Genomic DNA, 23881 nt, shown 5'->3' on the forward strand with positions numbered 1-23881 from the left:
CTTCTGTGAAGGTTGAGAATGAACTGAGAGAGGATGTCATCAAGAAGTCTATGACAATGACACTGTGGTATTCACACCCACTAAACACATCACAGCCAATGAGAGAGGGATAGTACTACCTGAATGTTATTTGCTTTGATACAAGCTCACTATATTTAGCTTGTGAAGGTAGAAGATATACATCGACTTTTACCCTAAAACCTGAACCTAACTGTGAGGTTATGATTTTTTTCAGCAAACAGCCTGTAGTGCCTTTACATAGTGTTTGATGCTGTAATAATACAGTTATTTTTTCACCTCCACTAAAACCAGTGCTCAATCTGACATGTTTTCTGGAGATGTCAACGTCATCATTACTGGAATGATAAGGAATCATTACACTGAACTTCAACATGAAAACCACAAGCAAATGTTATTGTTCTCATTGATTGTTATCTTAACATGTTGTTCAAAATAATACATATTAAACAGGGGCGAAAATTGTCAGAATAATGAAACCTAGCCAACTGCAGCTTTCACAGCTATCTTACTGTTTATCTTGCTGATGTTTAAGTGTTAAACTAGCATACTACATAACGTTAATACGCATTAAATTGTATTAGTTAATATGTTGAGGAAAATCACCACTACAATCACTTTAAAGCCAACTGACGAGACAATAACAATAAAAAAACACTCGGGAATTCTTGTCGCTATGTGGGAAAACGTCTTTGGGTCTGGTGAGATTGAGACAGAAATTTTTGGTCTTTATTCCATACAATATGTTTGGTGCAAAGCCAACACAACCTATAAGACTAGGAGTACAGTCCCTACAGTCAACCATGGTGATGGCAGCATCATGCGATTGGGCCGTTTCTCTTCAGCAGGGGCAAGAGGTCTGATGAGGATAGAGGGAGAAAAGAACAGTGCAAAATACCAAATGATTTTAAAGAGAAACCTGCTACCCTTTGCTAAAAAAGCTGAAAATGGGGAAGAATTTCACCTTTAACATGACAATAACCCAAATCACACAGCCAAATCCACAGTGAAATGGCTGAAAAAAGTAAGATTGATGTCCTTGACCCAGTCAGAGCCCTGACCTCAACCTGATTGAACATCTTTAGACCAACATGAAGAGCTGTTCATAAGCAGCCCCTACTTAGGGTTTCCTGGTTACAATGTGTAAATAAAGATAAAAAAGCCTGATCTCACTTGTCTTGATTTCAGCCTTTTATTACCATCGTTCCTATCATTCCTTTCGGTTTCCATTCCTACCATTTGCTATCAAAAGAAATAATGTTAATTTAATTTAATAATTGCTAACTGGGAGTTTGGTTTGATAGCCTATACATCTATGACATTAATGTGTTCTACTTGTTCTGTGAGAGAATTTCAGTCCGAGTGTTTAAAACGTTTGCACATTTCATACAAATTTACCTGTCTTTGGTTTGAGATATATATATGAAGGAATTACAGAGGTCTTCATCACAATGCAGATTTATTTAATATGTATTTAATAGGCATGGATGTCAAAATTATGTTATTTTCATTTGTTACTGTACATTAGGAGTCCAATTAATTGATGTTTATGTGTTTGGAATACCTCATTGGACGTCATATGTAATTACTGTAACCCTGTACTTTTACAATTGAATTTCTGTTTCATTCTTTTATTCTGTAGAATTTTTCTGATTTTTACGATTTCAACAGAAAATGTAACAGTTCATTAAATAGCTGTGTTTTTAAAATATTTATGAGGAAGATAGTCTTTATATAATTATACTGTATGTTGAAAACAATTCTGACATCAACGTTTGGGAAATGTCTACACCCAGTGGTGGATAGTCTGCATTACTTATCTAATAATTCTGTCAGAAACAGGATATGATTGTTTATATTCATGGCAGACACTGTAATATTTAACTTGTGTTTTAGTTTGCCCTTTCTTTAATTATTTACTTGCATTTTTATTTAAACTTAATACATATAATTTGTTGAAGTTGGAGCATTTCATAGTTTTTAGCCATGTTAAATGACAGCTTATGTGTGGTGCCTGTGTGCAGCAAGTTAAAAAAAAAAAAAAAAAAAACTATCAAAAGACTGCAACATAACTGTTTTCTGACCCTCTTTAAAAAAATGTTAATCAGCTTGTTTTATACTGTCTATGTACAGTCTTTAAGTATTATACATAAAAAGCATTTTGCATGAAGGGTCAGGAAAAGTGATTTCAAAATTGTAATAACTAATTAATTTATTACACTGAAAATGTTCAGTGTAGTTATTTTCTGTCCACGTATGTAGTCCAATATATGGTTTTTTTTTTTTTTTTTTTGGAATAAGCAAACATATATTATAATTCTGACGCTTTTATGTTTTTGTTGAGGTGATGGATACTCCTTGATCAAGAGTGTCCTCGTGTTTGTCTATACTATTGGTCAGCATTTTACATAATTAAGAGGAGCATTATAAATCCAATTATCATAGACGTGTTTTCTTTTCTTCACACGTTTTCCTTTAAACAGAGTAACTGATTTTTACTTACTGCATGCCTGAACATATCTGGAACTGCACATTATGAAGATGAACTACAGTAAGCAAGTGTCATTCTCAAATTTTTTGGCTTGTGACTGATCCACTCATTACATTAAAAGTGACAGATTGTGCAGGGATTTTTCTGCAGGGTACCACACAAAAACGTGTTCATTGTCGTTATTATTTCCATAAAGGTTAAAAGTTAGTTAAAATAATTTAAAGAAAGTACGCCTTCGCTGTGCTTTTCCAGTGCTGTCAATTTCCTTTCCTCCAATGTCCCACAATCCTCTGCTGAGGAAAGCTACCATAAAGTATTTGGTGACGTGTCTGGCAGGGTCCGAAAAGTGGGTTAACATTACAGACGGGCTCCCTATGTTCCCTGAGTTAGCGGACCGAAGAAGGCAAATAAATGCATTTAGAGTGACATATATTTAATTTATTTTGTTTGTATTAGTATTGTGTCGCTACTTTAGTTGAAGAGAAAATGCGGCTTTTTTGCAATGTCTTTTCTCTTTTGAGGGTCTTACTTCTTCTTAGTGGAAGCTTGCATACCGCTTCAAGTTTCTATCTTCCGGGTTTGGCTCCTGTCAGTTTCTGTGAGAAAAATCCAGCTGGAAAAGAACAAGAAGTACCGGACTGTAGGGTAATTATGCCTCTGAAAACATCCATCATGACCTGCTTTATGAGATTCGCATATTAAGTGTCTTGAGATGGAAACTGATATTTTTTAACGGTCTGTATAACGTTAACTAGCAGGCTAAAACGTGTAGGCCTGAAAACTGGTTATCTTCATGCACTGATGGCTACAGCTACGTCGATCGATGTTAGCCAACTAGCTTTTCGTCCCAAGGACTGGTCCATACAGCATGTATTATCCAGACAACTACCAGTTGATGGTGGTCGGATTCATTTGTTTAACTAGATACTATGGTATACTAAATATCAAACTAGCTAGTTAGCTGTCTCACCGTTCGTTACTCCACCGTTAGTTAATGTTTAGCAAGGTAGCTAAAGGGAGTACGTGAAATTAACTATAGTTTACTAGCAGTATTACTTTTAGCAAGCAAACTAGGCAGCTTAAACAGAACGTTACAGTTTGCAGTTAGCTGGCTAACGAAGCTCGACATGTTGTCCTGCTGTGGATTCCCGAAGGTGTCACGAAGTCACCTGGTTCTCGCCAGCTACCCTAGCTAGCTGTTTAGTGAGCTAATTGAAGTGACATGGAAAGGGTCACACATCCACCATCCAACGTGCGCTTCCACACTTTGACGGCTCACTGGGTAGCTACAATCACAATACAAGACGAAAACACCTCTGAGTAGATTCCCTGCTGATGATATTAGTTTAATCTCACATTCGTTTCCTTTGGGTATGGAGCTGAATATCGCTTATGTTGGGTAATATGCATAAAAGGATAAGACGGCTCTGCATTTTCAGAAGGACTTTCTGTCAGTCTGATTTAAAGTACTGAGGTTTTTTCAGAAAGAGTGGCTTCTTTTATGTTTATTGTATATGCTTATGTTATATGTTTGTCATGTTATATGTTTCCATCAGTAAAATAATATTGCTTATATAAAAATCTAAATATTTATGCATGTCAGTAAGTATTAAGAATATGGAAAAAGTAGCTATGCTAGCAAGCAGTCAAATATGTCCTGTTTTCTGCCTTTCTGGCAAAGATTTACTGAGCGTGTGCGTGCATTATTGAATTTCTAATACAACACAAATTTCACCGTATTATACAAATGATTATGGTTTGATTATTTCTCGGATTCCCAACAATAGTTTTTGTATTACTGCCTCGTCGTGTGTTAGTTTTTACCAAATAATTATGGCTTATCAGACAGAAAATAAATAAAATTGAATAAAATAAAATATTAGTAAATGGGAGTAAAAGTAAAAAAGGGTTAATATGAATTAAAAATTGACCACGTTCAGAAGAGGGACAGTGGTAACTTATGAGAAACTACTTTTCTGAGTGTCATACCATTTTAGAACAAATGTATTTTGCAAATTATAAAGCTGATAGAAATTATTGAAAATTCAGGTAATTCAGGCTTTTGTGCTATATTTGAAATTAATGTTTGATGGGAATTGTTTGGTGTAACATTCTAATGGAACACCAGGGTAAATTGAGAAGCTGTCAGGGTTTTGTTTTTGCCTGTCTGACATCTTATGTTTTTTTCTCTTTTCAGTCTGAAATCGAGCTGTTTGTGAACAGACTGGATTCCGTGGAGTCAGTTCTACCCTATGAATACACTGCGTAAGTAAATCAGTACAATTAAGGTGTGTTTTGGTTCTGTTTTTTTAACAGTAGTTGTAGAAAAATGAAAACAAACATAGCAGGTAAGTAACATTGGTGATTTGCAATGGTGGAAGAAAGATTACCTTCACAATAGCTCCATCCTATTTCCCCCCACTTTTGCACATTCATGTGGAATTGTCAGGATGTAGAACAGCCTAAGGTAATGTTGTTTGATGTATGTCACATCAGTCATCCAGACATAATATGATTTTTTTGTCCTTATTAACCTTAATACTACAGCTATTGCAAGCTGTAAATTTATTTCTAGCAAACTAATTGTGCAGACCCTGAACTTTCGATTGGGATTTGCTGTGTGAATGGGCGATGAGCTGTTTTTCCACCACTGTAAATGTGGAGTTTAAAGTCTTGAAAGTTGAATTATTGTTTTTTAATGATGTCATGCTAATAGTTTACTCATAGCAAATTACATATCAATAGCATCACTTTATACTGCAGGGTTATACATCAGAAGGGCCCAAGCAAAGTTATGAATAAGGGACATCCACTAGCAGGTGTTTTCCCACCCACAGGACCAAACACTAAAGCAAAAAGATATCTTTTTAACTGCAAAAAATGAATAAATTACTGAAATCACCAAGGAAGTGTATTAAAATTAACAATAGACAGGTTTCCATATTTTAGACCTTATTCTTCACTTCTAGGCATCATTGCTATAGAGAAACCAATCTTGCATAACTCATGCATGGTGTTTTGGTGTCTTTGGTGTGGAGGTTGTAGTTACTGTTATATTCAAAATGATATAAAACATACCATGTGAATGTAGTACATGATCATTAAACAGTCAAATAGCCCACTCACCATGATGATTTTCAACTAAAATGTAGATTAGGTTCATACAAAGCTATAATAACATGCAGTTTTGCTCAAAAGTAGTAAAACCAAATATATCATTGTCTAATATTTTTGTTCACAATCTGTTTATTTATTTAAAAAAAAAAAAAAAAAAAACATTCAGATCAGTGAAACAAACCTGTATTTTCCCATAGCTGAGCGCTACTTAGCTCAGGCACCATGACGACATCATGTAAAGCAAAAACAATTTTGCGTGAAAATGAGAGGATGCTACCAAGGCACCAGCTTGGCAAGTTTCTGGTGAAACGTGTCCAGTGCTTACAGTACGGTGGGGTTGATAAGTGTGTGACAGCGGGTTTGGGAAATCGAAAGTGACGACCCAGCATGAAACATGCGTGTAAGTCACTTCTCAGAAAAGTGACCTTTTTCTCTTTTTTAAAAAGGGGTGAAGGGAGGGGTGAACATGACTGGGTGGGAATGCACAGAGTAAACGGTGCAACAACAACCTTGGGAAAAAAAAAAGCACACCCCCCGAAGGCATATCACTTTAAAGGCTTCATCTTTGGACAAAGAGTGACTGTTTGTGTGCTCGTACACCTTGAGATAAACAAGGAGTGACTTCTGCTGTTCACTCCATGCCTGGAATTTGCTGGCTGACTTCTGAAAGTGCGCCTCTTTATAACAGAAACATGTCTCTCTCTTTTTTTTTTTTTGTAGGTTTGATTTCTGCTCCATTGAATCAGAAAAACGCCCCTCTGAAAATTTGGGTCAGGTTTTATTTGGTGAACGAATTGAGCCATCTCCGTATAAGGTATATTTTAACACCATCTAAAGATAGAGGGATTTCGCTTGCCAGGGTGTATTTTGTATTTCTTTCATTATTGTTAACATTTATTAGAGATGTAATACACTTGTAATGGAATGTAATGTAATGCATTGTAGAATTGCCTTGCATAAAACATGCCTGTCTGATCACTATTGGAGGAACAGAGTGCCCTTGTTTCCATGAGGCGGCTTTTTAATTTATTTGCTCTTGAAAACAAGTGGACCCGAACAAGACGAAAACAGAAAAACAAAAGTGCTGAACATTCATGAACCTCAGTTGTTGATGCTGGCACTTTCAACCCGATGCAGAGATTCTTCAGGCAAAGATGTCCTTATCACTGTCTAAATGCATTGCCATTATTCACAGTGCTGTATGAATGTGGGCTCTTCATTAGTTTTCATATTAATTTTAGTCATCCTGACCATAACAAGTCAATTGAATTTTTACCTAGTGTTGTGCTCCTGAACTACTAATCTTCACAAGGCACCTCAGACTGCGTTACAGAGAAGTTTAAAATTCTAACAGATTCAACTGGAAATGGACTGAAGAAAGAGCAATGCAATGCTGAGAAACCAGTCGCACAGAGTGATGGCATCAATGTACTGTAAAGTAGTTGCACTGCAAACCAAGACGTCCTCATGCAAGACAGTACTATTATATAGATTTAACCTTTGGCATGAATTAACACTAGTAAGAGACAAAGTGGAATATTCCCCTTTGGCTTCTAAATAGCAACAAATGCTAAGTTGTGCATAAGTCTGTACCTTCTGGTAAATTGTTGACTTCAACAGACCTGGACAGAATCGTGGATGTAATGCAAATGATAATGCTATTATCAGTTATCACTTTTATCACCAGAAACATCTGAAAGCATCCACAATACCCACAGACAACCCAAATGTCATACCAAAGTAAGAAATTGAAGTTCCTGTTGAATATACATCTAGAGACAACTGTCGCCTTTACCCTAAGGGGAGTGGTGGGGTGTGTCCAGGGACAAAGGAGTCATGACAAGCAATTTTTTGCATCTGCAGTTTGATCAGTGTGACAATTGCAGTGTGAATAAGGATTGATTCCTCTCCCGAGTCATTAGGTTGTGAAATACTTACCTGGCATGACCTTGTGTTGCAAGGAGAAGTGTGTTAGCATATACGTATGGACAATAGGAAATGATTGCACCATATAAGTGAAATCAGGCAGTACAGGCAACAGTTACACACAGCACAGAAGCAGTGTAAAAAAGAAGGAATAGGCCAAAATCGCACTCTGTAATTCAGACTTGAAAGCCCGATTATGAGTTAGTCTGGTGGTGGACGTATGGACAAAAATTGTTTCGTAAGAGCGGGAGCTTTTAGGCATTTTGCAACACACTCATTCCATGCCCGGAAAAAGACTCAGCTTGTAGTTCTCTGGTTGTGCATTATTCTACAGAACAACAGAGTGGATGTGTTTTCCCATTTGACTAAAGTGGGCTATCTTTGTACTTTCAGAAGGATAGCCATTACACTTTTAGGTGTTTTGTAGTATTATGCCACGGTTCCAGAGGGAACTGTGCGTCCAGGAGTGGCTGTGGTCCAGGCTGTCAAAGACGCATTAACTAAAAGTGCTCTCTGTGAAAATTGACATGGTTTATTGCAAGAAATTCTAGTATAATCGAAAAAAGACCAGAGGGAGGTGAGTAATGGTGAAGACTGCAATGTGGATAATTTGGTCATGTGAAATTATTATATTTCATTTATGGATATGAATATTATCAACTTCATTAACATTTTGGAGAAAACCTTTGAAATTCGTTGAAGGTTGAAAGCCTTATCATTTTCGCCGTCAAAATAAATGTTAAAATCTTCATTGTAAAATGCTCAATCTACATAACCTACAACCAGACTCCTACAATGAATCATGGCTTCCAAAAACTAGAAAGAGGTACTTCTTGTAGGATTAAAGGTGCTCTCTGTCTCCAATACATGATCCATTAATTAAAAATGACATTTGTAAGATGTTGTAAATGTAATACTTCTTTATGAATAAACAAAAAAAGGAATTTGCAACGTAGTAATGCCCATTGGTCTTGGAGTAAATATTGACCCTGTCTTTTAACTTTGCAGTTTGAGTTTAAGAAGAAAGAAGAATGTAAACATGTCTGTACAAAAACGTATAATACGAACAAACCAGAAGATAAAGCAAAGCTGGAATTCCTGAAGAAAGGCATGCTGCTCAACTACCAGCATCACTGGTGAGTCATGAAGGCCTGATATCCCGAGCAAATTTGCTTTGTAGAAGACCTTATCCAGGATGTTTGACCTTGCTTACAGTAACCCACCCTTCTGACCCACCCTTAACATGCATCATTTACCAGAGTAATTGAAGCTAAGAAGTTTCCTCAAGTGTAACACCCTCAGAGTCTCAGCCTTGGTCCCAGTCTAGTCCTTTATCAGCTTTTTCACAGACAGCAGTTCAAAACTTTGCTGCCAATATTTAAGGAATGTTTTAAGAAGCCAAAACTGCAACACCATGTACACCATGATAAACAATAGAAACAGAAAACTGTTAATGTTACAATTGTCATTTTCTTTTGGGCTATGTAACATTAGCAGAAAATGTGCTGCACTTTGACAGCTTGTTATTCATAGCTGCTACCACTAGAGGGAGCACAAGAATTGAAAATTAAATTAAAGGGGGCAAGAACTACGCAAACAACTACTATTATATTGGATTTTAATAGTGTTCAGCATTTATCGTTGTTCTCCGAAATGGCATCCGTGCCTTGCTTTTGACAGAGCGCGTGATATGGTGTGTTTTGTCACAGAAGGGCGAACTGATGTGCGCTGAGGCACCTGATCTGACTGGGGAAACGGATCTAGTCACGGAATGTGTGTTAGTGAGTCAGAGAGCGCGGGGGCACTGAGGTTGCAGTGCAGGCGGGAGGCGGCAGCAGCCAGACACACAGGGCTGTGCGTGCGGTGATGTGCGTGTCATCCGCAGACAGGTCGTTACCTAACTTAATTTCCCAATTACGCAAACGAGTATGGACAGTGTGATGGAACAGGCATGGAGCGAAAGGTGCTGAACTCATCCATACAAACGGGAGAGTTACACCGAGTAGGCGCATGTGCATTAGCACTTGTATAGCGCTGTGAGCAGGCAGCATGTAACCTAATGGTTAGAGTGCTACATAGAGTGGACCTTAGGACCTGCAGACCTCAGTGGCTTCAAGTGCAGAGCGGGACTCTGCTGTTGTGTGCAGTAGCAACTTTCTTTGCTTCTCTTGTATAGTAAAACTACAACTAAGCAGATGGTAATTCTGAATGTTTGTGTTATAAACTTTTGAGTATTTTTATTCACCGTTCAAATTATGAAACCACAAAAAAAAACTTTTAACATGCGTTCGGCATGCAAGTAGTGCATGTGGGTGCACAGTACCTTTGGCAGTAAGGTCCCTGTCTGAAAAAGCTCAGTCCTTTGCATGAGCTCTTTGTTGGTGGCCGTGGCAGTCCTTTGTCAGGGGCCCCATGTGGCCTGTGTCTGCTCCCATCAGCACCAATTACGCCAGTGTCACGAGACCCCCGTCGGCGGAGCACTCCGTCCACTCGCGTGAAGACGCCCTGTTCACATTTGGCCGCTTGTCAGATTTCTCACCGCGTTTATCTATTTATTGTAACAGTGAGTGCTTTTCAGGAACACTTAATATAAACGCGTGCGTGGGCGAGAGGGGGACCGGGGGCCTGTCCCCGCGGTGCCGTGGCTGCGGGCGCGGCGTGTCTGTCAGGACGGGATCTCGGCTCGGCTGTGAGCCCGAGCAGGTCCGCGCCTCTCAATTGCGCCCAGCGGGAGGCCAGCGCTGGTCTCCCAGGGACGCCGCAGCCAGCTGGCTCCGCACAGATGAGCCGCGCCCCGGCTGTCTGCCCCGCCAGCGCTGGCCAGAGCGCGACCAAGCGGCTGTGTGTGTGTGTGTGTGTGTGTGTGTGTGTGTGTGTGTGTGTGTGTGTGTGTATGTGTGTGTGCGTGCGCGTGTGTGTGTATGTGTGTGTGTGTGTATGTATGTGTGTGTGTGTGTGTGTGTGTGTGTGTGTGCGCGCGCGCGTGTGTGTGTGTGTGTGTGCGCGCGCGCGTGTGTATGTGTGTGTGTGTGTTCTTGACTGAGTGCCAGTTTCTGTTCTGTGGTTTGTCATGGGTAACTTGTTTGTGTATGTGTGTGTGTGTGTGTGTGTGTGTGTGTGTTTGAGTGAGAGAGTGTGTGAAATACACTCTCCTTTCCATCATCCATATACCACAACTTTTCTGTGCTGATGGACTTGGCAGGTTGTCTATAAATATTTATGAGCAGCATATTGACTGGCTAGGAAACATGGCAACGTGTCCTCCACTGTTGATGGATTCATACTATAGATCCCGTCCTTGCATTTCCCACACACAGCAGTACTGTAAACCACTGCTGTCACTGAGTGGGTTTGTGGGTAACATTGCCCCATGCAACAGCACTGCTAGGTCTCTCTCTGTCTTTCTGTGCAGGGTTGTGGATAACATTGCCCCATTCAACAGCGCTGCTAGGTGTCTCTCTGTCTTTCTGTGCAGGACTGTGGTTAACATTGCCCCATGCAGTAGCACTGCTGACAGTCTCTCTCTGTCTCTGCAGGATTGTGGATAACATGCCTGTTACATGGTGTTATGATGTGGAGGATGGACAGAAGTTCTGTAATCCTGGCTTCCCCATTGGCTGCTACGTGACTGAGGGGGGTCGGCCCAAAGACGCATGTGTCGTCAATGTTAGTTTTCCATCCAGCAGCAATTTGAATGTAGACATGTTAAGGAGCATTATGACAAGAATAGTGGAATTACAGTGATGGTCATGAATAACTATTATAAAAAAGTGCAAACAATCAGAGAAATAGTGATTTCCACTGTTGAATTACATTTGCTGTTTTGTTTGAATATACCTTTCCCTGTATGAAGGTCTTTGCAACCACCTCTACTGTGGGTTTACTGTTGGTATGAGTTGAATAAGAGAAATAAGAATTCAGAATCATACTTTGGAATCCAGACTTCAGTCACTTTTTATAAAACCATTATATGATAACGGCATGGTTTTTGTTGCACTTTTCCATTTACAGTCTGAATTCAATGACAAAGACACCTTCTACATCTTCAACCACGTTGATATCACCATCTTTTACCACGTGGTGGAGAATGAAGCTGCAGGGGCTAGATTGGTCGCCGCTAAAATGGAGCCCAAAAGGTATGGTTAAGTGTGATTTAAAGTCTGGATATTCAGCCATTCATTATTAGATCAGTCTGGCTTTATAGGCTTTACTGTTAATATGCTATGAATACACCATTGCATCCTTTTATATGGGCATGGGTTGTAAAGCATGTTCTTCTGTGAGTAAAAACTCTCTCTCGCCCAAAGCTACAAACATGCAAAAGTCGACAGCCCAGACTGCTCAGGTGCTCCCATGGACTTGAGCAAAAAATTTACCGGAGAGCTGAAAATTCCCTACACCTACTCCATCCAGTTTATGGTAAGTTTTTTTTATTTTCTCTTAGCTTAACCACTTTATAAATAAGTATTTATAATCCTGTCTGCTGTGACCCCGCGTGAATCGGCGAGCTCAGCTTGTAAACCGCAGCAGCAGCAGCCAGACAGGCTGGCGGGGGTGAAGGGCTCCCCCCCCCCCTCGCGCTGGTCTCGGTGTGTGACGTTTCCCCCACTGCGTCTGCAGGAGGATAAGCATATCCGCTGGGCCTCGCGCTGGGACTACATCCTGGAGTCCATGCCTCACACCAACATCCAGTGGTTCAGGTGAGCCCTCCCGTCCTCGCAGCACGGCGGCGCGTCCGCCTCTGCGTGACGCACGTGAGCGTGACGAGTCACCCGCTGCCTTCCTCCTCGCCCCACAGCATAATGAACTCCCTGGTCATCGTCCTCTTCCTCTCCGGCATGGTGGCCATGATCATGCTCAGGACCCTGCACAAAGACATCGCCCGCTATAACCAGATGGACTCGGTGGTGAGTAGTTGTAAACATCCTGACAGAGTTATTCCATGCTCTGGTCTTATGAAGGGGTGTCCATTAGAGAGAGGGCATAGCTGCGTGCATCAGCAGCTATTCTGTGCAGCAGAGGACAAAGGGTCTCGCAGGATATCTGCATAAGGTTTCTGAGCTGAGCCATTTTCTCTCACGAGAATGCGTTTGTTAGGCCTTAAACCGAATCCCATTGTGGTGCTGGGAAAAGGAAGTCAGTCAAACAGAATTTCACACAGGTTGGTGGGCTGTCGGAGAGGGTAAGACTGTCCTTTCATGTTTCAACGATAAAACAAAGGAGGAATGGTAGCCATAGTGTGTGTTTTGCCAAGGTCGAGCGAAAGGAAGGATCGTACTCGGATTCTCTGTAGCCACAGCGCCTAACAAAAGCAGGGCTTTGTCTTGACTTGTGTTGTGGCTGGCTGGTCAGAGGGCCTGATCCTGCCCCAGTGTGTACATTATACGGGAAAACAAAGCTCGTTTTCTCCTATTGTTGCATCCATAGCTGGCTTTTTGAAGAGGCGGCCTTACTCTCTCTGCCGCGGCGTGGCGGCTCTCAGGGTCATCCGAGGCCATGTGCATTAGGAATTATTTTCCGTGGCCGTATTATGGTTTTGCTCACTGAGCGCAGACTAATTATTTCAGCAGCTCTCCTCCTCAGCAAAGCAGACTGACAGTTGGTGTTATTGGAGTGATCAGTCTCTTTCCCCCCTCTGCTTCCCCTCCCCCGCCCTTGGCCTCTGCGCGGCGTATTTGAAGTATATTAACGGTAATTGGCGGCGCGGCCACGGCAACGCTCGCTAAACCTTCACGCCGTTCCTTCCAGGAGGATGCCCAGGAGGAATTCGGCTGGAAGCTGGTGCACGGCGACGTCTTCAGGCCGCCGAGGAAGGGCATGCTGCTGTCCGTCTTCCTGGGGTCGGGGACGCAGATCTTCATCATGACCTTCGTCACCCTCTGTGAGCACAGCGCCCAGTGCTCTTAGCCGTCGCTAAACACAGGGGCCTCCATCGCTCACCGCAAACACGCACCTCTGCACTTTATCTCACAGCCATTGTTAACTGCTTTCAGTTGATAGTGATTTTAGATTTTCCAAAAGGTGGACATCCCAAACACATAGGTCTCTCGAGAGGTTTATAAATTCTTGGTGTGCCCAACCAAACCCTTCCCCAGGGTTTTATTTTCTCATAGTAATAGACAAGTACGTGTAGAATGAAAATTTTTTAATGTTGAAAGTCATCCCTTTCAGAAACCTGTTAATTGTATTCAAATGCATTAGCACTGTAGATGTGCAGATTATATTTAGAATGGACTTCAATTTTCAATTTAAACATGTTTTTGTGTTTTGTGGAGAGACAGGGCCCTACTAGTGAAAAGAACTCCCATTTTTTTTTGATTAGCAGGAGGGTTCAAGATTTGATTGAATTAAGACGTCTGCTTTTTTTAACCATGTGTAGATTAATCTGTGTCTGTCTGTCTGTGTCCGTCAGTCTTCGCCTGCCTAGGGTTCCTGTCCCCGGCAAACCGCGGGGCCCTGATGACGTGTGCCGTGGTGCTGTGGGTTCTGCTGGGGACTCCAGCAGGTTACGTGGCTGCCAGATTCTACAAGTGTAAGTGGGAGGAGATGCTTGCTGACAGGGGACCAGCTCATTAGGCCCAATCAGCATCAGCAGGTGACAACCGGACCACTCTCCGGCCTCTCGGGCACTCGGCCCGGGTCAGCGCCGGTACCCCCCCTGCCCCCCCGGGACCGAGTCTCCAGGCCTCGGTTGTGATATCTATTTCAGTCCGCCTTGCGAACTGACAACCAGCGGCCGCAGCTCCAGAGAATTAACAGTCCGGCAATTAGTTATGTTCCCACCAAGCTCATATGTTTTAATGTCTCTGGTGTCCGTAGCACTTACCATCCAACGGGTGGCTTAAAGCCATTGCGTTTTTCAATTAACAGATTTCTGCTCGATGGCTGAGCAGATGCGGTCAGAATGGCCGGAGTCTTAAAACCGTGGGAAGACTCAAAGGTCAATATTCAATAGGTCATTGCTCTTAAATGCTCTAGCTATACATTTTCATTCAGAATATCGGTAGAGCATTAGATGAGTTTTGATGTTAGACATGATGCATATGCTTTTAGCTGGTACATCCACCTTGTCACATTCAGTGCTGTAGACACTGGAATGGATTGTAAATCTTGGAAAACAAAGCAAGTGGTCTTCAGAGTGAAGATGATTATGGAAGTAGTTATTCTTTGAAGCAACTTGTTTTTTCTCCTGCCATTCATTGGCAGTAAGATGCTATGCTCACACAGAATACCAAAGCTATTTAAAAGCTGTCAGAGAAAGAAGAGTCTTTTGAAGGGAAAGATCACCGAGCTGTCTGTTAATCACAGTGTGTTATTTCTCCTTTGAGTGACAGGCATGGTGCGGGCATAGTGATTGGGGTCCTGCATACGTGCATGCGTGTCTGTGTGGAGAAAGTGACAGGAAAGAAGCTGTTGTGAATTAAAGATAGTAATGTAGAAGAAAATTAAGGAGTGCTGATTTAAACCCCATCTGTTAAGCTGCTAACATTTTCTGAAGGGCAAAATACTAAGTGTTGGTGTACTTTTTTAACATCCTGTCATTTTTGTCCCCTCCCTTTAACAGCCTTTGGTGGTGAAAAATGGAAAACAAATGTTCTGCTGACAGCTTTCTTATGCCCAGGGTGAGTGAGTATTTATATCAAAAAGGTGCTAACATGTAGTGCGTTACACACAGACCAGCACTCCTTTTGAGTAGGAGAGTGGGAGCAGTTCTGTTTTGGTTATTTGTGTATATAGCCATCGGTTTATGTCATGCCATGTATATATATTGTTATGTATAGTAGTATTATATGTAGTTTTTTATTGGACATTTTGTATATTTAGAGTTGCTAGCTATTTTTATATTTTCTTCAGTACACACTAAATTCATGCTCATTGCAAGACACATTTATTTGTGCTAATTGCATGTTAATGGCATTGGCCCTTTATCAAGGAGTGGATGTTAATTTTGTTATTCCACCGGTCAACTCTTAAACTGGCCTTGAAGGAATCAAGGATTTTCATTGGATGATATTACTCTTTACTCTAAGCTAAAGTAAAATCTAATTGACGTATAAGAGCTCCCAACTAGCTCAGATTGTAAAAAGTGCTTGTTTCAAGCACAGGCTGAGCCCCATGACCTGGGTTCAAAAGGGACATTTGCTGACAGTGAACAGGAGCCCACATCAGCAGAACAAATCGGCTGTGTTTTGCTAGGGATCAGGATGAGTAGGTCGGTCAGGGTACACTCAACACTCCGCTCTCAGCATTCTGGTACTCGGGACTTGGGCACCTCTGAGTAACTCAGATACTGTAAGGAGGGTGCGTCTGTCCTCCAATGGCATTTGCCTCGTGGTGCATTGTGGGACTTGCGGTGTGGAAGATGGTCACATTGGCTTGAGTGTAACTATCAGAGGATTGCACATGCCTTACCTTGCGCTCCTGAGTGGGTTCAGTGGTTGTCATTGCAGTGGTGCACGCCCTAAATGTATAATTGGTAACAGCTAAAAGTCAAAAGCGACCAAATGCAACAAAAAAATCGATGAAGTTGGTTTTATTTAATTCCATTTAGAGTATCAGCCCAGATCTAAATGCCGTGCTCTGTGTCCTTTTAATAATGAATTTATGTTGGAGCTGCCTTTTTCCATTTCCCTGCACAACAATATTAATCTAAAAATGAGCATCACTAAAATAATGGCAGATTTTATTAGTTTATTATTATTATTTTTTTATTTTTTTTCCAGAAACAGAAAGAATATAAAATTCAGGACAGAGACTGTGAAATGACTGTTCGTGGCTTACTCTTGAGTGCCGAAGTGTGTGCGTTTGGCTTTGCATGCATTTGTGCTTTGCATTACTGCATATATAATGTAATAATATGACGCAACTGTCCTTCCGTTCCAGGATTGTGTTTGCGGACTTCTTTGTGATGAACCTGATTCTGTGGGGGGAGGGCTCATCGGCAGCCATGCCGTTCGGGACGCTGGTGGCCATCTTGGCCTTGTGGTTCTGCATCTCTGTGCCTCTCACCTTCATAGGAGCCTACTTCGGCTTCAAAAAGAGCGTGAGTTTATCCGGAACTGGCCCAAAATGACACATCCAGTGTTTAGCCAGAAATGTTTGCCACATTAATATCTATAGGTGTAATATAAGTCATAATTTCAGTGACTACTAGTCTTTTGAATTAGTAACAGCTGGGTTTGTTTCCGTTCCAAAATTTTACCATCAAAATACAGAGGCCAAAAATACTGCGGAAGTCAAATGATAATGACTAATTTTACACAGTACAAATAAATTACAGTCCATCTGTTTCAAAGTATTTACCTTTATTAGAACATTTCAAAAGGTAGCCAGATAGAAATAGATCAGATTTATTAGGCTAAGTGATGCTGCTGCTGTTTATTTTGGTAAATAAAAAAATCATAAAATTAACTGAACAGGCAGTTAAACTCATAGTGAGGAAAAATACAAGAAACAAATGAAAACAACAGGCTGCTTCGCACAAACATGTCCACTTTACCAACATTTCCACTTTAGACGGTTTCAGAGACCCCTGTGGTGCCCTACATGGAGGCATTTGTGGGGGGTTTTCTGTTTCTTTTTTTAATTTAACTCTAATAACAACAAATTACCACTTACATCTGTTAGTTAAGGGCAAACTGCAAAACAACCCACTTAGTGCTGTGACGCTCTGTCATGTTACAGCTAAACCGAGTTGAAGGTTGTGTGAGTGACTTCTGCCTTTCTCTTTTCTCCCAATTTTAGGGGATCGAGCACCCGGTACGCACAAATCAGATCCCACGGCAGATTCCGGAACAGTCCTTTTACACCAAGCCCTTCCCTGGGATTGTTATGGGAGGAATCCTGCCTTTCGGCTGCATCTTCATCCAGCTCTTCTTCATCCTCAACAGTATCTGGTCAGTGACTAGACAGCACTGGGCGGGGGCTCAAGCTGTGGGAAACCTCCCTCTCCAGGCCACAATAATATGCTCTGACTTAAAGGGCACTAGGGCTTCCCTGAAGCAAGTAGTGGTTTGCGTTACTGTTTTAATAATTGTGTTTATATTTGCTGTTTTTTTTCTTACAGATAATCACATTTCTCTCTGGTGCTAACAATGTAATATAAATAAGTCATAATGTATTTGTCCTGAGTGCTAGTCATTCTGTTGCTCTACTTGGAAGAAAAGTGCATGTTTATGCCAAGTTGATTTTAAAGATCTGTGATATGCAGTTTTGCCATACTGAAATTGTTTGCTCTGCAGAAATGTCATGGGTCTCGTGAATAGCATTTTGGTTCATTTGATTCACCTAACTCACTGGCCAGCTGCAACCACAGGGTGCAGTAGTGCTTTAGAAAACTGCACCTTTAAAGGATTTAGCTTATTGCTGAAAGAAATTAATCATTACTGTAATGAAATTCATACCAATTCATAAAATTCTTAAAAATTGTTGGGTGAAAGGCTTGTACTTTCTGCTGTCTGTGGTTGATTACTTGTCTTAAATGGAGAAGGTTTGTCTAAAAAGACCCCAAACCCCTTTACTTTGTGTGTAATGCATTAAAATGTTATACTTTTCTCACATAACACGTCAAAAGAGTTTCTTGTGTTGTTTTGTGGTATATCAATCATTGTTATTTAATGTGATGCTTTGCTATCTCCAGGTCCCACCAGATGTATTACATGTTTGGATTTCTCTTCTTGGTGTTTATCATCCTGGTGATCACATGCTCTGAGGCCACAATCCTCCTGTGTTACTTCCACCTGTGTGCAGAGGTGAGTCTTTCGGGGTCTGTATTGACAGAAGTTTGGAAATGTGCTTGTAGCCAGGTTTGAGGTTTCAGGTTTGTAACCTGTCTGATTATAGGTACCTGTGGAGTTCTTTTGTTAAATATTCTCCATAAAATAACAAGTTACATGAAATGTTCACAATGTTGAGAAAAAGATCTGAATCTATCTGCAGTTTTCATTGGTGTTTACATCATTTCAGCTATGATGTGTAAAATTTTAAAAACAATGAAAAAATACAGAGAGGTATAAATATAGATGTACACAGTACATTGTTAAATTCTGAACTCTTTGCTGTCATGAAGAACACACAAATTACATGTATATGTGCTTAAAAGGGCATGCTGGGTACAGGTCAAACTGGGCTTTCGTTTGAATTTGGATTATCTGTCATTGGTGCCATCACTAAATCATTTAAGTGAGAGGATCTTGCTTTCTGTGAGAGCAGATCATACTGTGTTCACCTGAACAGATAAATTTGTGGGTCACTGAGGGTGAGGCTTGTAAAATCAATGTGAAAATCCTCCAAGCCTAATGAACGAACACATGCAGTATGTATGCAGCACAGACATGAGTGAGCCGTATGCAGTATGTATGCAGCACAGACATGAGTGAGCCGTACTAATGCAGCACGCCTCACTCTGCTCCCTTTCCCAGGACTATCACTGGCAGTGGCGCTCCTTCCTGACCAGCGGCTTCACCGCCGCGTACTTCCTGGTGTACGCCATACACTACTTCTTCTCCAAGCTCCAGATCACCGGCCTGGCCAGCACCATCCTGTACTTCGGCTACACGATGATCATGGCTTTGATCTTTTTCCTCTTCACAGGTATGTGCCCTGTTATGAAATGTTTCTTAGCCCTGTCGCCCCTTGTTTCCTTGCGCCGGTCTCCCTCATGCGCACGCCCGGTACGTCATCATTTGAAGTCTGCCCGGACCTGCTCATTAATCCAGTTAAATGAAGTGAGAAAGTGGGAAGCAGAGTGGACTAAACAGGAGAAAAGCCCTTAAACCCATTTCCTGTGATTTGGGTAATGTGCGGTGTGGGCAGAGCGCACAGACAGCTGGCTGGCCATTGCTGGGTCAGTGAGTCCAGCCGTCTACACTCAATCTAACTTTTCTTCCACCATCTCCAGGCTGTTAGCGCCTAATCTATAGTAACCATCCCGGGGCTCTGTTTGTATTAACATCACTGGAGTAATTTGGAGAAATTGGACAGACTTGTTGGACAGTTCCATACCTTTCAAAGGCTGACCCAGAGATGTGGCTTTTGGTACATCTGCGAGAAGTAATTTTTCAATGGAGAATTCAGTATTAAAATGGATTAATGTAACTGTTAGTCTACAGAGTTTGAGTTTCATGTAATCATTGATAAATGGTCGTGATGCTCTTTATACATTTATGTTGCCCATATCCATGTTAGGATGTGTCTCTGTGTACACAGATTTGCATAATGGTTAAACATATGTTGACACTCAACTTTGGCTAATTTTGCATATATTAGGCAAATATTCACTATCATTAGTTGCAGAGGTATAAAAAAATGGAAATCAGATGGTAGATTTACAACACTGTGTCAGGTGACTGGATCAAGTTCATCTTAGCCCTGTTTATGGAGCCATTTACCGTGCCTTGCTTTAGGGACCAGACGTTCGGTTGCATTGCTTCCCTTCAAATGAACATTAGCCCATTCCCCTTCATTAGTGTCAAAAATGTAGACAGCGGGACTCAAGTCTTCTTCTAACCTAGTTAACACTGACACAACTGGACTGAACAGATACTGCTGTGGTCTTTCCTCATAACAAGCACATTTTATTCATTCAAACATCAGTAACTTGCGTGGAATTTGAACAGGAGAGCTTTTTAGGAGCAGCTAATGATTTTTGATGCCAGACTTTGAATTCCTCCACAAACTAACGTTGGGAACCGTGGCATAAGAAAGTTTGAAACTCTGGAAGGGACATTGATATTGCAGTCCGGTGTCACATTAAGGACACCACACAGCACACCGTCCCCGTTTTTTTCCCATTAAGTGTGGCACGTTTCACCGGCGAACGGCGAAAACACAGATGTCGCACTCCTCGACTCGTCTACCTTAAAAGCACATGTCTGAATGTCTGAATTGTTGCTTAACCCGACCAGTGACCCTGCCACATGCAATCTCCGTCCCGCGGCCCGGATCCAGTATCGCACAGTCCCCTCCGAGGCAAGCGATACACCGCGTGTCAAGAAGGGGCAAGGGACGAAAAGGGAAATCCGCGGTCGGCGTATGGAGGAACGCGTCGCGGGTGCTTACTCATCTGTTAAAAACGGAGCGATGTGGAAAGTTTGCATGGGAGGGTTTTTGACGGTGCCCTGCTGCTTTGTCAGCGCAGCACATGCTCAGGGCGCTGGCATCCCCCATTGCCTTCCAGGTCATTGGTCACCCCCAGCAGGGGGCCTGCCGTGAGACTCATGACAAGTCTCTGATTCGCAGCTGGATCCGTGGCAAGGTATCATAGTAAATGAGTCGGTAAAACATCACTGGTTTGAAGAGCGTGAAAAATTTGTCATGATATCATTTGTAATTCACGATTGCGGGCCGGCGGTGAAGACGGGCCGCGGAACGAAGGGCTCCTCTCACTGCTTTTCTCCAGCGTATTCCCCATGCGCAAAGAGTGAGATTCCAACTAATGCGAGAAGGCAACAATTAAGCATTCCCGGCTTCACGTTTTCCACAGAGTAGGTGTTGCGCCCTTGATATAAGATGTTTATGACACGTTGTCCCGTTTTACATTTTAGATGTGCTGTTCAGTACCCCTGAACAATTATGATGTCTGGTATTTCTGTCGTTCCGGGATTGGGAGTTTCCTCTGTTGCCAGTTTTCCAGAATGTCAAGTCCCACAATTCTGCGATTGGTTCTGGTTAAGAATCTGTTCTGGCACGTCTCACACTGAGGACTGAGGCTTCTTACGCTGACAGTTCATAGAAATGTTGGGTTACAGTTTTAACCAGTTTTGTTTCATTCCAAAAATTTGCTTTTTTCATGAACTCCAAGTCAGGTTTAAAATTCATGTTTTCTGGAATTTAATCCAAATGTCACAGATCTTTCACCATTGCAGCGTATTTCTCAGAAGCCCATAATCACTTGCATCACTCCAAAAATGTGTTTATAACATACAGTTCACCCTTTTTGAAGGCAAATCTAAAGTCTTGTAGTCTTGTTGTTGTAAAAAATTGCCCGTGGACTTTCAGTTGTAGCATTATCAGAAGTACTGCTGCGAACAATTTTGCAATGAATTGTTGGGGAAAAATTTCCAATGAAGTGTTCTTTCTTTGCTCTTTCAGTTTTGTGACAGCTGTTTTAGCACCTCTTGTAAATTAATACTGAAAAATAATGGCCTGTTGTCCATATGTAAATGTTAGTACCTTTTTGTTTAAAAAAATCTTTTTAATGCCCTTCAGTGAAAGTCAAGGTACAAAATGATGGTAAAACATGACACAGACCATATTGCCAGTTCTGTTCCCATGCAATGTGTCTTAATGAAAGCAATTATTTACTCAGTCACATTGTTTTCAGATATGGTCATTTTTTGTTGTTTGTCTGATATTGGCAAGCATGAGTTGGATGTTGATTCTTCTGTGTTTCCCTCAGGAACGATTGGATTCTTTGCCTGTTTTTGGTTTGTAACCAAGATCTACAGTGTGGTGAAAGTGGACTGATGGAACCTGCAACAGCAGACTGTACTTTTGCGATCTGGAGCTCTTCAGGTGGAGGAATGTACACTTTTCTGGACGTCCTGGCATTGATGTGATTCAATAATTAAGAACAAGCGGATCGAAGAATCTCCAAACACAATGCATTCATTTTTTCAAATATTCAAGAAGTAGTGCAAGGTACTACCAAGCATAAAGGAATTGCATATGAAATGCCGTATCATATTGAGCACTGCAATTAGAAATAAGTTGAACTAAACCTGGAGTGTGTAAATATGACTTGCATTTTGCTAACGTGAAGTGTAATTACCCCGCAACACTATAGGTGTAGGTAGTTAACATTTGAGTATCTTTCAGACTTTATGGTGACGTCAGTATAACTGTAAATAACTTTTCTAATGCTGAAAAGGGGGCACGATGTGAAATGAATTCAATCAGTTTGTAGAAAGACTGAAGCTTTTAACATGTTTACTTTCTGTCTGTGTGCTTCACATGAGAAATACTGTGTCAGCTTTGTTCCATTTTTATTTAACTTATTTCTTCTTTCATTTTTTGTGTGTAATTTTTTTTTTGTTTTTGGCCTCTACACACTTTGTGCCTCATCAGTACAGTGATTTGTAAATTTAAATGTTGTACCAATGGTCACATCTTGCAATGCAAGTCCTCTTGATTTTTTTTTTTTTTTTTGATTTGCTCATGGACACATGGGACTTTCTAAGCATATATTCTCCTTAAATAAATCAGTTTGACTGAAAAGAATAGCTTGATTTTTGTCTCTGGTATAAAGGTCCACAAAGAATGGTAAATAAAATTGTTCCAAGCTGTAAAAATGACGCTGTGCAGTGTATCTATCTTTAGAAGAGATGTGTGGGATAAGTGCTAAAAACGGAGGCACACCAGCTTCCTGAAAATCACAAACAAAGAGAACTGGTCTAAATGTCAGGGTTTCATAACAGATACACTGACATTTCTGTGATGGGATTTACCCATGGATTAACATGGCCAGTAATGACGTGCAGCATTGCTGTCAGCTTTGTCAGAACTGTGAATCCCATCTGAATGGTTACTGGGCTCCCTTACTCAATCTGTCTTTCAGATGGACACCCCATGCAAACTCATTTAAAACACTAAAGAAATTTCATTTCAAAATGTACTTCTGATACCATAAACGTATAAAAACGGTTGGGGCACTGGTTAGTGTTTGTTTTATGTTTTTGTGATGAATAATATAAAAATCAGAGCTGAGTATATCTAATCAATTATACAGTTAAACAGATAAAATATTGGGAAATCAAATCACATTTTTAAAAAGTCACAGTATAATGAGAAATTTAAATTGGGGAACAGAAATAATTTGTTTATTGTAAATGCCAGGGTTAGGTGGTGACTTGCCATCCATAAATTTTTTGTCATCCTTTTATAGTCCTTTTATCTCTGATTCCAGCACTGGCACCATTTCAAGATTTTTAATGAACCCAAACATCAGAGACATCAAACCCCAGTGACTGACTCACTGGCCATTTGTATCACTGAATTTTAATGGAGGACAAAGGGGTGAGAGTGTGAATATATATTTTTATATCAATTTCATAAATCAGCCAACCCTGAAAGGAGACATTAAATCAGCCCTATATCCGAGATAGGCTACCGACAATAAATAAATAAATATGTGGGCTTTAGATCTTTCAAGTCAAACCAGTGTAACTCGATCCACTGCAGGCAGCTTCGTCTCACTTGATTCAGAAAGTCATTGTTCTTGGTCCTCCAGCGAGGCTCCCCTCCTTGGACTATCTATGCTCCGGCTTCTTTCCTGGGCTCAGTGGTTCCTAGGGGAAACCAGAAAAGAAGTGGTGCATCTTGCTGTGAACC

At 41.1% G+C, this 23881-nt stretch overlaps 1 protein-coding gene across 1 annotated transcript; it reads left to right on the forward strand.

Annotated features, from left to right (window-relative positions):
* The first annotated feature begins 2846 nt into the window (after window positions 1-2846).
* On the forward strand, window positions 2847-22612 carry tm9sf2 (transmembrane 9 superfamily member 2). The gene is made up of 17 exons (XM_036540913.1): window positions 2847-3154; window positions 4707-4774; window positions 6347-6440; window positions 8561-8688; window positions 11089-11218; window positions 11564-11688; window positions 11860-11971; window positions 12173-12252; window positions 12351-12459; window positions 13301-13433; window positions 13965-14084; window positions 15117-15174; window positions 16436-16595; window positions 17297-17448; window positions 18192-18303; window positions 18973-19144; window positions 21951-22612. Exons 1-17 carry the CDS (start codon window positions 2996-2998, stop codon window positions 22016-22018), a joined length of 1980 nt encoding a protein of 659 aa, XP_036396806.1. The 5' UTR covers window positions 2847-2995; the 3' UTR covers window positions 22019-22612.
* The last annotated feature ends 1269 nt before the right edge of the window (window positions 22613-23881 follow it).

The sequence above is a fragment of the Megalops cyprinoides genome, chromosome 11 (assembly GCF_013368585.1).
Source record: "Megalops cyprinoides isolate fMegCyp1 chromosome 11, fMegCyp1.pri, whole genome shotgun sequence".
Classification (NCBI taxonomy): domain Eukaryota; kingdom Metazoa; phylum Chordata; class Actinopteri; order Elopiformes; family Megalopidae; genus Megalops; species Megalops cyprinoides.

Coding starts and splice junctions, on each gene's coding strand:
- tm9sf2 (XM_036540913.1), top strand. CDS start 2,996: ATGCGGCTTTTTTGCAATGTCTTTTCTCTTTTGAGGGTCTTACTTCTT. Junction 12,253..12,350: donor ACCAACATCCAGTGGTTCAG/GTGAGCCCTCCC, acceptor CTCGCCCCACAG/CATAATGAACTCCCTGGTCA. Junction 18,304..18,972: donor ACTTCCACCTGTGTGCAGAG/GTGAGTCTTTCG, acceptor TCCCTTTCCCAG/GACTATCACTGGCAGTGGCG.